Raw genomic sequence first — 16,230 nt, forward strand, 5'->3', positions numbered from 1 at the left:
AACTGCTCTAGGTATAAGTTTTCTGCAACCACAATACCAAGAATTGTCCTTATGGTAGTCAACTTCACCACGGGAGAGAATATCTCAGTGTAGTCAATCCCCTCATTTTGTAAGAATCCCTTGACTACCAATCTTGCCTTGTACCACTTGCTACCATCAGACTCATCTTTCACTCTGTACACCCATTTATTCAGCAATGCTTTCTTTCGCTTTGGTAATTTGGTTAACACCCAAGTCTCATTCTTTTGCAAAGACTTTATTTCATCTTGCATTGCTAACTCCCACTTAACCGAATCTTTCACCTGCATTGCCTAATAAAAATATTCTGGATCGCCAGAGTCAGTCAACAGTAAGTAGTGTAAAGATGGGAAATACCGAGTCAAAGGTTTAGGTACTCTAACAGATCTCCTCAACTCAGGTGCAGGAGTGGCTGACTTTATATTAGAGTCTATCTCGACTGTCTCAGAATTCTCAACAGGGGTATTTGTTGAGATTTCCTCCAAGTCAATCTCTCTCATCATATCTTCTTGTTTCTCTGTCCCCTCTGATTCTACACTGGACATGTCTTTATAAAACACATTCTCATTAAATGTTACATCATTAGTTCTTATTACTTTCCGGTTTTCTTCATTCCAGAAACGATAACCAAAGTAATTAGAGGCATATCCAATTAAGTAACATTTTCGGGCCTTAGCATCTAGCTTATCCATATTCTCAGAATCAATGTGTACATAAGAAACACAACAAACAATTCTTAAATGAGATAAATTTACCTTATTTCCCGTCCATTATTCTTCTGACAGTTTCATATCCAATGGGACTGAGGGACCCTGGTTGATCAGATAGGCTGCAGTATTGATAGCATCAACCCAAAATGCCTTAGGCAAACCTGCGTGCAGTCTCATGCGCCTCACACGCTCATTGAGAGTTCTATTTATCCTCTAAGCGACTCCATTCTGTTGTGGTCGGTTCGGAACAGTCCGACTCATTTTAATTCCGTTCCCCGCACAAAATGCTTTAAACTCTACACTGTCATACTCCCGTCCATTGTCAGATCGTAGGCCCTTCACTTTCAGCCCAATCTCATTTTCTACCTCTATTTTCCACTTATTAAAAGTGACAAAAATATCAAATTTATTCTTCAAAAAATAAACCCATACCTTTTTGGTGGAATCAACAATGAAGGTCACATAGTATCGTGAGCCTCCAAGGAAACAAACAGGGGCTGGTCCCCAAACATTAGTGTGTACTAACTCTAATTTTTCTGCCCTCGGTTCTCTTCTGATATTCGAGAAACTGACCTGTTTCTGTTTGCCTAACACGCAATCCTCACAGAAACCAGTGTGTACAGACTTCAAGTCTGTCTATAGTCTTTTTGATGCTAACACCTTCATCCTTTTCTCGCTCATGTGCCCGAGTCTACAATGCCACAACTTAGTATCTGCTTCCGAACTCACCGAAGCAACAATATCTCGGTCGTTATCAGTCATGTACTGGGTCTTCAATTTTCTTCCATGTGCAACAACCAAGATTTCTTTCAAGATTTTTCAAAAACCATGTCCAAATACCGTTTTATACCCGACACTATCCAACTGACCTATTGAGATCAGATTTCTCTTTAAACCAGGTATATAACGAACATTATGCAATGTTCATTTGAACCCACAAGCAGTCCTAATATGCACATCACCCCTCCCCATAATATCTAACTGCTCATCATCAGCTAAATAAACCTTATCGAGTTTTTCGGCCACGAAGTTGTGCATAAGCTCTTTGCACGGAGTGCAGTGAAGAGAGGCACCTGAGTCTAAAATCCACGACTCGATCGAACTGTCCACGCTGAAGATCAAAACATCCTCAAAACATGTAGTTTCTTCAACTGTTGCATTCACAAACTGAGTGTTGTCCTGGTTCTTCTTCTTCTTAGGGGCTTTGCAATCCCGCTTTAGATGACCCTTCTTATCGCAGTTCCAACACACAAGGTCACCACGGGACCTGCGCCTGAGGGAGCCCCCGGACCCCCCTTTCTGTAAGGGCAAAAACAATGAATCGGGCTCCACAACTCGTCACCATCCTGCCATACAATTTTTCAGTCCACTATAGCTGAAAACAACCCCAGTATAATTCTTAAGTACAATAAATATAAACGCACCAAAGTCACCACCGTAACAACTCTCTCAAAACTTGTTAAACAAACACTAAAAAACAAAAGAAAACAAAACAAAACAAGAATTTTAGGTGGTTCGGCGTCCATAACCACACTGAGCCTTCTTTTTTATTGATGAGGATATACAATAGAGACGAAGATGCCTCCTTAAACAGGAGTACAAATTGTACATGTAGTCTACTAGTGTTGCTGGATACACTAGGGATTCTAAGGTAAAATTATAGAACTGCTTTCCAAAAAAATTGCCTCAAGAACTAATGCCCCCTAAACCCTCACCTTACCGGCATGGGCCAACCCCCCTACAACCTCCGGCCAACTTAACATGAAGTTGGATCTGCAAAAATTATAGATTTATATCCAGGTGATAAACAAACTCACACTGAATTCATCCCAAATCTCATCATAAATACCCAAAACAGAGTACAAAAGAAATACATGCTTCTCAACAGTCCATGTAGCAACCATGCAACTGAATCATAATATCCTTTGTGAAACAGAGTTTTCATCCTCTACCAAAACTTTCAGACATCGAGCTATTATTGTTGCTAAATTTCTGCAAATAACTGCAGAATCGCCAAAATACATACACGATTGCACACAAAATTTTTAAAAATTGGCTAAATGATTTTGAATTCAGATGGTGATAAGCTCATACCAGATCCACTTTTTTACATGTAAATGGATTTGGATATCCACCAAATTTGGATATTTTTCCCATTCAAAAGCAAAAAAAAAAAAAAAAAACAAAAAACAAAAAACAAAAATAAAACAAAACCATATATGCATCCAATTATAATCGGATATTGTTGTGGCTCACCAAATACAACTAAACAGAATTGAATTTGGTTAGATGGATAAAATGGGGTTCATTCCGGATGCGGTTTGTTCGGGTTATAAATTCAACACAAAAAAGTGGTATATAAAATTATATGGGAATAAAAATCAAGTACTGAAATAATTTAGATTTTTGAGAGAATTGTGATATTTTAACATAAGAATCAAGATTCTTGAGGAAATCAGGTTTCCTATATATATATATATATATATATATATATATATATATATATATATATATATATATATATATATATATATATGTGTGTGTGTGTGTGTGTTGGCGTTGCCTCAGTGGGGCCCATAGAATGCATGGGTTCCCGGTCGTTTACGTGGCATGCAAACTCCTCCGAAGAGGGAATAAAGTTTCCCGGGACTGACCCATGTTTTCAGAAACTCATACCAAATTGCCATTCTTGGGAAATACCTTTCTCCGTGAGAAAAGTTTTAAATGGGTTTAGGCGTGAAAAAGAGAATCAGGTGGGAAAAGTTGCGGCCTTTCGCAATGTCAGTGTGGACTTTTCTCACCTACCTTATGGGTGTTTGTTTCACTTATGGTAAAAAGGAAGTACCAATGTGGCACTTTTATCGTGGATTTTCCCCCGAAAAACGGTGGTGTTTTCGAAAGAAATTTGAGAATTAACCCCAATACCTAAAACAACTCAAACTCAGGCTCAACTAAGCTATTGTGCAGGGGACGACCCTACCTAATGTCCATGAAGCCGCTGTCAACCGTCCATCATCAAAACCCTAACAACCACACAATCGTGAAACGCTCTTCACCACATTCGACCTTTCAGATCTGACCTCACCCACGTGAAGATGAGGCTCCAATCTATGACATCACTCTCTATACATGCCCTATAACTAGGGGTGTGAATGGGTCGGGTTTGACCCGTTCCCTACCAAACCCTATAAGTATGGCTGGCAATCGGTTTGGGTTGGCGGGTCGAATCGGTGGGTTGGCAGGTCAGCATACCTCAACACGAACCCAACCCGTTTATTAAATGGGTCGGCTGTGACAAACATTAACCCGACCCATTTATTAAATGGGTAACCCGACAGGATACGGTTAACCCGTTTAATAAATGGGTCAGGTCGGATAAATAGGTTGGAGGGTTAGCGGGCGGGTTGGCGGGTCGGGTTTGGGTAAACGGGTTGATGGGTCGGGTTTGGGTAAACGGGTTGGCGGGCGGGTTGGGGTCGGGGTCGAGTAAACGGGTTGGCAGGTCAGGTTCGAGTAAATGGGTTGACCCACCTGCCTAACCCGTTTATTAAATGAGTCAGCCGGGTTGGCATACTCCTAACACGAACCCGGCCCGTTTAATAAATGGGTTAGGCAGGTTGACCCGTTTATGACATGAACCCGTTTAAGCCAAACCTCGACCCGACTAAGAAGCGGGTTAGCGGGTAGTGTCAGATTTTGCCGCCCCCCCCCCCTACCTATAAGGTTAGAGTTTGGTGATAAATAATAAGACTTCATTAGAAATCAGACTCAAAGGATCCGATTAATATATGTAGCCAGGTATGGTTTGTGAAATTTCATACTAACTCGAGCCCGACTCAAGTTCTGCTTAATGTCTGCAATTTTCAATTTAAAAATGATAAAAAATATTATTTTATTAAGTATGATCTAGGTCTGGTTCATGTAATCATTATAGTATTTAGGTATGGTTTTTATTATCGTGGGTCTGATTAGACATGAGTTTGGAATTGATACCCATCATCTCAAATAAGGTTTGGGTCTGGTTCTATTTGGGTTAGAACTAAACCGGACCCTTTGACACTAGAGAGAATGTGATATACCCAGCTCCATATATTAATCGGACTCTTCAAGTGTAACCTGAATTCTAATGTGAGTTATATATATATATATATATATATATATATATATATATATATATATATATATATATATATATATATATAAAAGATTTTATAATATGTATATGAGTATAATAATAATTTGTTTAATAGATCATGGGCCGGGCTGGAGCAATTCCATACCATCCCTACCCAGGTTTTAAATTCTCTCACACAGAAGCCACAACGGCTCTCTCAAAAAGAGAAACCGTCAGCTTTCTGATTTAACATGATAGAAAAGCTCAACCAATAACCCTCGCCACCTCCGCAACGACTCCCCAGAAATCGCTCAATCTGCCACATGGCAGAAAAAACTGATTTTCCTTGACATTGACGTACTTTTACAAATCACCGAACGGAAAAAGCTGCATTGCCGACGGGCGGGGAGCTCTCTCGAGCGAGACGTGGCGCCGGTTCTCTCCGTGCGTTTCTTTTTCCCCACAATTAATCCGTGGGTTTTGTTTTCTTATGACGAATGAGGAAATTCATGGTCTCCATTTCCGTTACAGTATATACTGTCACTGTACGGACCCTCTCTCCCTCCTCCTCTTGGCCCTTCAAATGTAGGATCCTCTCTCACGCCGATTCGCCGAACGCGTCCGCGGTTGCTTCCTCGAGAAACTTTCTTCTTCTGAGGAAGAGCCGGCGATCGTCATCCCATCTACCGGCTTCTCGTTTCTCTAGAGGTATTTTTTTGATTTTTTTAGTGTATTCTCCGATATTGGAGGTAAATTTTTTGATTTTTTTTCGATTTTTTTAGATTTTTAGTGAATTTTCCTATTTTTCGTGAGAATTTCCTAGTTTTTTCTGGTTCTCGATTTTGAAGGAGATTTTCAGTCTTCACGGCTATTCTCTGATAGGATTCTGGTGATTTTCGTGTTTTCGAGGTCCGCCTATGTGTTCGTTTATCAAATTTCTTATTTTTCAAGTTTTTTTGTTGAAAAAATGGTGATTTTTCACGTAGTTGTTTGTTTGTATAACTATTTTTTGTAAAGTTTTCCTTCAAGTGTATGTATATTTTCTTGCTAACGAAGTTGGAGTAGTTCTCGGATTTTTCTGGCAATTTTTTGTCGAAATTTGGTAAATTTTTTTATTTTTGTCTATTTTAGTGGATTCTGGTGTTTTTTTTCTCGTGATTTTGAAGTCCTTCTATGTGTTCGTTTGTTCAATTTTGCATTTTTCCGGCCTTTTGTTTTAAGAAATCAGCTTTTATCGTGCTCCTGGATTTTAATGGCAATTTTGGTCGAAGTTTGGTAAACGAAATCCAGATTTTTTGGCTATTTTGATAGAAAAATGAATTTTTAAAATTTGATGATATTTTTAATCAGAATTTGCCTTGTTTTAGTTGCTTGTACGTCGAGGAAAATTTCAGTGATTCAGATTTTCTTTTTTGTTATTTTCTTTTCATTTTTTTATTCTCTCCTCAGATTGAAAAACACTCGGATATTTTTCATTAACTACCAAGTTTCTGTAGAAAATGAGTAAGTTTTTAGTATTTTTTTATATATGGATGTTTTATTCATTCAATAGCTTTTATGAAATTGCTGAGTACGTTGGGATTCCATGTGCTTTGTTGTATTTATATATTCGTGCTCTGTTATCCTTCCCTCGAGATTGAAGCATTACTCTTTTGCTTTTTCTGTCATTTTGTTTGTAATTATGTTTTTACACTGGAGAGTCTTTGCATTGTGATATTTGGAGTGTGGTCGCTTAAGATTTTAGGTTTAGGACTTCCAATTGCTTTGAGGTTAGAAGCATGTCAATCTTGGCAAGCTCCCCCGATGACGTTGAAATACTAATTGGGAAGGAAGATGACTATGAGGGAATGACAGTCGAGATCGAGGCACCAATGGATGTTAGCGCATTTTCTGCATTGCTTAAAGCATCAATATCCAGATGGAGGCAGCAGGTGAGCACTTTCTTTCTGGCCTTGAAATCTTTGAACAATATCTTTGCTTTTGTTTCGTCTCTTGAATGTATTGATTTTTACTATGCTGAAGCTGTAATGGTGTGATCTGTTTATTTTGTTTCTATGATTGTCCTGTTCTGTGTATATTGAATGAAAGTGGATAAGTGATTATTGATGCATACTTCTTAATTATTGTTGATTTCATGTAGAATATTATGATTCTGTATGATGAATAACGAGTCATTGACTCTTTACATGGGGAATGACGGAGGTGAGTTCTAGTGCCTAAAGATCAGGGGGTTGGCGTGATTAATTTTGTAACTTAGTTTATTTGGTCAAGGATCTGTCTTTCAAGCTGGTTGATCCAGTGTTTCTTGTACATTGAGCTTGCTCAGGTAGTCTAGGATTTGCTTTGTTTTGATCCAACACTACAAGTAGTCTTCTGCATCTTGTTTATGAAGTATTTCATCTTTTTTACGTTTTATATGTTTCTTCTAAAAAAAGAGTTTGACATTTTCCATCAGCACTAGGTTTCTTAGCTTGTCTAGAATCCATAAGAGCATATTTTCTTGGTCTGGATAGTTAGGGTGGGAATAATATCCTTTGTTTGCCACAAAAAGCTTAGTAATGTACCAGTGTTGCAAGGAGAATCTAAAGTTTCCAACTTACATTGAAAAGTTACGAGCTCACTCCGTTGGCTCTTTGTCAAGGTTAATTGTCAAACACTTTCTGCTATGTTTGCAACCTATCACTGTCTGATAATTGCTATGGTACAACAACAACAACAACAACAACTACGCCTTCATCCCAAAACAATTGGGGTCGGCGATATGAACCAAAAAAGAAAATCATTTTGGGTCTTCCACATGAATCCTTCTCCTCCAATCATTTCTAACCAATGCCATGTCCTCGGTGAGGTTCAAAGCATTCATATCCTTTCCTATCACCTCCATCCATGTCTTCCTAGGCCTACCCCGACCTCTTTTAACTAATATATTTTCCCATTTCTCCATCCTTCTAACTGGAGCATCATTAGGCCTTCGCCGAATATGTCCAAACCACCGTAAACGATTCTCTCTCATCTTATTTTCAATGGGTGCAACACCTACCTTCTTACGTATCTCCTCGTTCCGAATCTTATCTTTTATTGTATTTCCACACATCCATCTCAGCATACGCATCTCAGCTACACTCATTTTTTGAATATGATGTCTCTTGGCAGACCAACATTCCGTACCATATAGTAGAGCGGGCCTAATAGTCGTCCTATAAAACTTTCTCTTCAACCGCAATGGCATTCTACGATCGCACAACACTCCAGTTGCACTTTTCCATTTCATCCACCCAACCTTTATCCTATGATTTACATCTCCATCAATTTCTCCATACTTTTGAATGATAGATCCCAAATATTTGAAACAATCATCCACCGGTATTTCTTGCTCACCAAGCTTCACTACACTCCCATCACTACTTCGTTGCTTACTAAACCGACTAGTTGCTATGGTACAATATACATATTCTGTTCCACAAAGAAAATGTTTACATTCTTTTTGGCAATGGACCTTGTTTTCTTGAATGCAAATATTGGTGCATGTTGTTGATCATACTTTGTTCCAGAGTTGTCAAATTCATGACTTGGCTACATAAGACTTTGAGATTGTTTACATGCATATCTTAATCCTTTAGTAGCTAAGGAAATATTGTTGCATATAGTGATCACATGCTGACATTATGCTTAATGCATTTATAGAGAAAAATAGGTGAATATTTTACATCCTAGTCTTAAAATTACAATGTTTCCTTTCAAATATGTTTCAGAACTTGTTTCAATGTTTAGAATCTGTTAAGCATCATTTGATTGATATAGTTGCATGAGCCTAGATACTGCATTGTATTTACATGAGTATTCTAACTTTTCCTATATTCATTTTAGGGCAAAAAAGGAGTTTGGCTGAAAATTCCAATTCAACTTGCAAAACTTGTTCCTGCTGCAGTTGAGGTTAGCAATATTCCTTGATCCTGTTATAGCTGATAAAATGAAACAAAAATCCTAGCATTCTTGTTTGTCTTTATTTCAACATGCATTAAATATTACTGTATCATTTAGTCATTGCTTGCTTTTTATTTTGTGGTGGTAAGCGACCTACTTCATGTAATAATAAAAGTATAAAGCAAGAATAAAGTTGATCTCAGTAGTGAATAAGATATGGTTTCTTTTTTATTTCTTATTGTTATGATTTTTAAATAATGTTAATACATTCAGTCTCACTTTTTACTACCCGGTGGTGGCTGATCCTGTTTATTTGGCATCCATCATGGTTTTCAATCTATGTAACACGGACTACACCCATGTTGCACCTGCACCCATGCGGGTATGACACTTGGACATGGCTTCCTTTGTGTTAGGTGAAGTCAACCACACTGATGTCCATTTTTGTCTAAAAGTATATTCAGTTAACCCTAACCAAGTCCTGTTTTATCTATATTATATATAAATACATAAATGCACACACATACACAGTGTTAACTTAAAACTGTTAAAAATTATATTTTTATATATACTCTCCCCGCACCCCTACACCCATTTTTTTGAAGTGCTGCATCGTCGCATCAGCACCCATATCTGCACCTGCACCTATGTGACATAGTTTTCAATGAATTTATTAAACAATTTCCATTAAATGTTGATCAAATTCTTCCTGTAGATCTTATTTTGACATTAATTATGTCAACAGGGCAACATGGATGGACTCTTTACTTTATGCTGGTTGAGATGGATCTCTCATTTGCATTTTACTGTTACTTATATGTAGCTATATTCCATGCAGGAATATTAAAGTCATTCTCCTGCTCAAGCTTCAACTAATTCCTTTGTTGTCTTTCAGGAAGGATTTTGGTACCACCATGCAGAGCCAACATATTTGATGCTTGTATCGTGGCTTCCTGACTCTCCTCATACTCTGCCTTTCAATGCTACACATCGAGTAGGTATTGGTGCTGTCGTGATAAACAATGAAGGACAGGTACATTACCTGGATTTGCAGTTCTTATTTTGTGATTCTTTTTCTCAGTGATATTCATGTCTATGAACAAGGGTCTCATACTCAATCTGATTGGTTATGAGAAGATGTAAATGTTTGTTTTTGACTTTGAAGATTTATTAGTTACTGTTCCTACCAAGGTTGTAAAAAACGTATCATAACCCATATAGGCTGGGCTCAAAATAGGGAATGTATTTTATCCTATTGTATCATAAAAGCTGTATGTTTTAAATAAAAAATCCAAAAAATCAGGAAAATTCTAAAATTTTATTACACAAGAAACAACAATAAATTGCATAAGATAAAAGTATAATATCACATATCAAAAAAATTATATGCTATGAATGACATGCATCTCACAAGAAAAATGCAAACTATGAAACAATATGGATATTAAACAATGAAACTAAATTAACAAGTCACAAGATTCAAATAGTGTGTGTTTACATAAACAGAAAAAGCAGCATACGATATTTTCAATATTAAAAAATCTTTCATAACCAAGTTTTCTTCAAAATTCAAACAAAAACAAACTAGGTAACATCAATCATGATTATCATCATCTTATTTTTTTCCCTTTTTACAGGAAATCTCCCCAAACCACTTTTAAGCTCTTTAGGATGAGTATGAACTGGCCCATTGGGTCTTATATGTTTCTTTTTCGTTTGGGGTCCTATATGTTTTGAAAAAGAAAATCAAAATAAGTGCAACTTAAACTACACTAATTGCATATTGTAAGATATGCATGTATCATAAGATACAGGGGTGTATCATAAGATACACCTGATACATGTACGATACACTCCAACATCGATATACAGGTTCCAACATCGATATACAGGTGTGTATCGTATCGAGACACCCGATAGATACAATATGCTGGTTCTTACTTCAATGTAAAACAATTTAGCTTATGTTGCAATGTTACCTGATAGCTCTAGTTAGGGAGACCTGCAACTCTGTGATTTGGGTTTATGGGAAACCATGTTTTTAGGTGCTGGTAGTCCAGGAAAAGGCTGGCAGTTGGAAAGGTTCTGGTGTATGGAAGATTCCTACTGGCGCCATTGATGAGGTGCCATTTCTTTTGTGGATATTTTCATGCCTTCATTTTGCTTCATTTAGGCCCTGTTAATTGTTATGAACTATAAGGTTAAATGTTTTCTTGCTAGGGTGAGGATATACCTGTTGGGGCTGTAAGAGAAGTTAAAGAGGAAACAGGAGTAAGCTATATATCATCTCCTTTCATTCATTTTCTTCTGAGCCTCAAGTACCGAAGCTCTTGTGATGTCAGAATCTTTATTTTTTGTTGCAGATTGAGACTGAATTTGTGGAAGTTCTTGGATTCAGGTACATGAATTAATATATTTCCAGTAGTTTCTTGTAGTCGAACTATAAGAGAAAAAGTTTACCATTTGTAAGTAGGTCTTACCACTAGATCTTGCTATAAGAGGTGGCAATTTTGTTGACCTCTTTTCAAGCATAGATTTTGGATCATGAACTGCCTGTATATGATGAATTCTAGAATACCTTGTAGAAATTGTTCTCTATTGCAGTTTATGAAACTTTTTTGCCAGACCATTAGTTATGTACACAATATCAAAGTTTCTCTTTGTTATAGTAGATATTACGTAAACTACATAATATAGCAATTTGATGGATTGCCAGGCACATGCACTTGAGTTGATTTTCGAATCCTTGTTTACAAGTTTCTTTCCCTTGACTGACTGTAGGTTTTTAAATCTAACTTACAGACAAAGTCATAAATCCTTCTTTGAGAAGTCGGATCTGTTTTTTGTGTGTATGCTGCACCCCTTGTCATTTGTTATTCAGAAGCAAGAATCAGAAATTGAAGATGCCCAGGTAAATTTCATTAATTGGTACCCATTCCTTGGAAGAAAATATCTTAATTTTGAAACAATATAATGTTCATGATTTTTCCTTCTTTAATTTTGATTTCTGCCTTTTGTGGCTATTGGTGTCTTGTGGTTAACTATTCATTCGTGGTAAATAAATATTCTGTCTAATCCACTGATTCCATTTCAGCAAATTTTTGATGAATTAACAAAAAGGAGAAAGATGGAGAACCATTGTACTGCTTTCTAGCGCTTGGTTAAATTGTTGGTTTTTCCAATGGATATTATGTTTTGAGGTGGATTTTATGTCGAGTTCTTGGATATTGATGGTCAATTAAATGGCACATATCCATCTTTTTGTTGAGGACAAAAGAACTTGAACTTGATGTAAATAAATGAATGAACTGGTAGTCCTCTTAACATCATAAGATGTAACTGTTATCTTTCTTGAACAAGTTGGTTATCCTCATCATCTTCTTAATGATACTCAGGCATGCTCTAAATTGTATTAGCCAATGTTGTTAAAATCTGTCTGAATCGGCCCATTGTTGAAACAATAAAAGGGTTGATTTGGTTCTATTAGAAAATCAGCTGATTTTTTGTCGAATTAACCAGATTATACCTTGAATTGATTCACTTAGACATTTTAAAAGAATATATTTTGAAATCGAAAATTCGAATAAAAATTCAATCTTTGAAATGGCCTGATTAAGAAAATGATCCAATTCCATTCGTTTCAAGCTGAATTTAATGTTTCTGAAAAACTGATTCACATAGTGAAATGATTTTAACAACATTGGTATTAGCAATTATTGTTGCTTTTAGAAAATTCAGTCACTCTGTCTTTGGCCAAAGTTTCTGTCGAGACCTCTTTGGTATGTGTTGGATTATCATGGGCCTTTGCTTCCATATATAGACCTGTTTCTAAGATGCGACATATCTAATCTCCTGGTTTCTGTGTTTGGCTCAGTGGATGCCCCTAGAGGAATATGCTGCACAACCCTTTGTCCTGAAACATGAGATGATGAAGAAGGTTGCTGACTTGATCATGGCAAAGGCTGAGAACCGGTACACTGGTTTTACTCCTGTGATTGAAGGTAGCCTTTCTGGGTATACCAATTGCTTGTACCTCAACAGCAGGGATTTAAATAGTTAGGTCAATTCTTCCTGCAATAGTTAACTTTGGTTTCAGACATTATTTAATTTTCTGATTGATGGACTCTTTCTGTTCCTGCCTGGTTCTTTCTTTGCTGTGGTTGGGAAAACTTAAAAAGATGTCACATGGGTACTCCATTTTGACTCCCATTCGGAATCCCTTTATATACTAGTCGTATTGGAAACTTCATAAAAATGATTGTATCTGTATGTGGTGCCGTATCCATATGACATAAATAAGGGATATAATTCATGGTTTAACTTTGGTGCTGCTCAGTAGAACCTACTAGGTAACCATTGATTTGGTGCTGCACAGTCACGAATATTTGGCAATATTTTAAACATATCACGATTTTATTCAGAAGCTGATAAAATATGAAATCAAAATTTAGATTATCATGATTTTATCTCAATATTATCTTTGAAATTTCTATGTATTCTTAACATATCTTGTTTAGATTTATATATTTTTCTGTACTATGACATCAAAATTTAGATTATCATGATTTCATCTCAATATTATTTCTTTGAAATTTCTATATATTCTTAACATTTCTTGTTTAGATTTATATATTTTTGTGTACTTATAACATTTTATATTTGCTGATATTTTCTATAGAATTTTCCATATTACGAAGTTTTAGTTTATTGCGAGATTTTTTTCATGCTGAAAAAATCCTGATGATGAGATTTGTGACATTGGTGCTGCCACGCGTAAAAATGAAAAAAGAGGGTGGGCGAATACGATATGTAAACGCGATACCACAGCGAAAAATACGCCCGGTTGCGTGCCACTTTGGGAGCTTGTTTTCTAGGTGCAACAAGGGAGTAAGGCAATCATTTGTCTTCCTATAAAATGCATTCTATTTGTTGTTGGACACACATGGCTGGAGGTTGGACATCGGGTTAGGTACCTGATAACAAGATGGGCTGGATTTGGCCTGTCTTCAGCGGCCCGAAGCCCGCTAAATGATATTTTCTACTTTTTTTAATATTAAAATATTCTTTGAACATTTTTTTTTTTAAATTGTGTTCTTATTGCTAAAGACTAAAGTAATTCTTTGAATAGTTTTCTATACTATATATATATATATATATATTGAGAGAAATAGTAATTCATTGAGATGGAAAGAATTAGTACAGGTTGTAAATGAGTGATGAGATGTCACTCAGATAACAAATAAAACAGCAGATAGAATACGTTTAGATACCAGCCTCAGTCATCAAATCAAGCAACGATTCTTCCAGAGATAGGGAAGGTCCATTCGGGCCATTTGAATCTGAGTCTAACTGTGAGCTCTGAAAAGGAATTACGAGCCATCATTGCGCAGGAAGAGCACTCCTCAAAGAAAATTCTTTTATTCCTCTCCAGCCAATTGAGCCTTCATTAGGGGTGTCAATGGGTCAGGTTTGACCCGGGCCGACCCTTACCAAACCCTATAGGGTTAGGGTATGGTGATAAATAAGGTCTGATTACAATTTGGTTGGGGGGATCCAAAGGGTCTGATATGGTTTGTGAAATTTCATACCAGACTCAAGCCCGACCCGAGTTCCGACTAAGATATGCAATTTTTCAATGTAAAAAGGGTAAAAATTATTATTTCACTTGGTATGGTTCAGGTCTGGTTCATGTAATCCTTATGGGGTTCAGGTATGTTTTTTCTTATGGTGGGTTCGATTGGACCTGGTACCAGTATCTCAAATCAGGTTTGGGTCTGGTTCCAATTGGGTCTGAACCAAATCCGACCCGTTGACACCCCTAGCCTTGGAGCTATTAGGAGCCAACTAGGGGTGGCAATCGGGTCGGGTTGGCGGGTTGGCGTGTCAGCATACCTCAACCCGAACCCGACCCGTTTATTAAACGGGTCGGCTGTGGCAAACACGAACCCGACCCGTTTAATAAACGGGTAACCCGACACGACCCGCCAACCCATTTAATAAATGGGTTGGGTTGGGTTAACGGGTTTTCAGGTTCGCGGGTCAGGTTGGCGGGTCGGGTTGACGGGTTGGCGGGTTGACCCACCCGTCTAACCCGTTTATTAAACGGGTCAGCCGGGTTGGCGGGTTGGCATACCCCCAACCCGAACCCGACCTGTTTAATAAACGGGTTACACGGGTCGACCCGTTTATTAAACGGGTTGGCTTAAGCCCAACCCGAACCCGCCTAAGAGGCGGGTTGGCGGGTCGTGTCAGAAATTGCCACCCCTAGAGCCAACACCTCTATGAAAACAGTAATTTAGGGCCTTTTCTGCTGATCTGTTCGCCAATCAATAAGTCTCTAGGGCTTGTATCCATTGCCCACTTTATTCCTATGGCAGTCCATACCATTGTGAAGAGTTGTTGCATGAATTGACAGTTTCAGATTAAAATGTTGCGCTGATTCTTTCTGGTTGAAAGGCACAAAATACATCTGCTGGGCAGGTGAAATCCTCTTCTCTTGAGAACTTGGTCAGTAAGCAATTTATCCAGTAATACCAGTTATCCCGTGATCGAACCCCTACATGGAAAACTTGAGTCCCAAAGATCCTCTTGGAGGAATGGGGTTTTTGAGAGGAAACGAAAAGAAAAAGGGAGGAAGCTCTCTTGCAAAACTGCTAATTTTAAAAATACTTTTACTTGGGCAATTGGGAGCTGCACAAGTGAAAGTTTTGTTTTTCCAGCGTATGAGACCCCAACCAGAGAAATATTGTTTTTTCTAACCTAGCATTAGGTTGCACTAGAAAAGATTGTTTTCACTGGGGCTGGGGTTCCCTACACCACTGTATGCCTTTTCTTTGACGCAATAGAAAATCTTCACCAGTAAACCTAATCTTACACTGGCGCTACAGCTCAGGTGCGCCAATAAAACATATATTTCTTGTCATGTACGTCAGGCAGGTGGTCGTGGGGCCCCATTTAGGGTTTTCCTCGCTTTTGTGAGGGTTTCTCATCATGAATAAATAAATAAATGAATATATATATATATATATATATATATGAGAACCAAACATATTAAGCCCCATTTCTCATTTTTTCCCATTATGCCCCATAGGTTTTAAGTGTTTTATGATAGATCTGAACCGTTAGATGTGTTTAGCATGCTCAATTTTAGTAGAAATCGACTCTTGGATCATATTTTTTTGACCAAAAAACAAGTTTTTTTGAGCAAAAAAAAATGGTACCTTCGTAGCCATTGATTTTGGATCATCGAAAAACCTGTATACAGGTCGGATTTTGGTAATCAAAAAGTCTATTCCCACTAAACAAAAACCTATAAATTACATCTACAGTGTTTGACCTGAGAAAAAAATACTTAAAACTATGATTTTTGAAGGGGCCTAACCAGACCTAACTAAAAAGGGGGCTCAAGGAACACGTTATATATATAGTCACTAAAATATGAAAACTAGAAATATGGGCATTTTC

At 37.5% G+C, this 16,230-nt stretch overlaps 1 protein-coding gene across 1 annotated transcript; it reads left to right on the forward strand.

The window, feature by feature from the left end:
* Positions 1–5,339: 5,339 nt before the first annotated feature.
* Positions 5,340–12,889, forward strand: LOC149812764 (nudix hydrolase 2-like). Its single transcript, XM_089991541.1, has 9 exons — positions 5,340–5,550; positions 6,580–6,773; positions 8,710–8,775; positions 9,662–9,799; positions 10,812–10,889; positions 10,987–11,037; positions 11,130–11,164; positions 11,569–11,677; positions 12,641–12,889. Exons 1-9 carry the CDS (start codon positions 5,340–5,342, stop codon positions 12,824–12,826), a joined length of 1,068 nt encoding a protein of 355 aa, XP_089847667.1. The 3' UTR covers positions 12,827–12,889.
* The last annotated feature ends 3,341 nt before the right edge of the window (positions 12,890–16,230 follow it).

Source organism: Nuphar pumila, chromosome 16 (assembly GCF_984573655.1).
Source record: "Nuphar pumila chromosome 16, dmNupPumi1.hap1.1, whole genome shotgun sequence".
Lineage (NCBI taxonomy): Eukaryota > Viridiplantae > Streptophyta > Magnoliopsida > Nymphaeales > Nymphaeaceae > Nuphar > Nuphar pumila.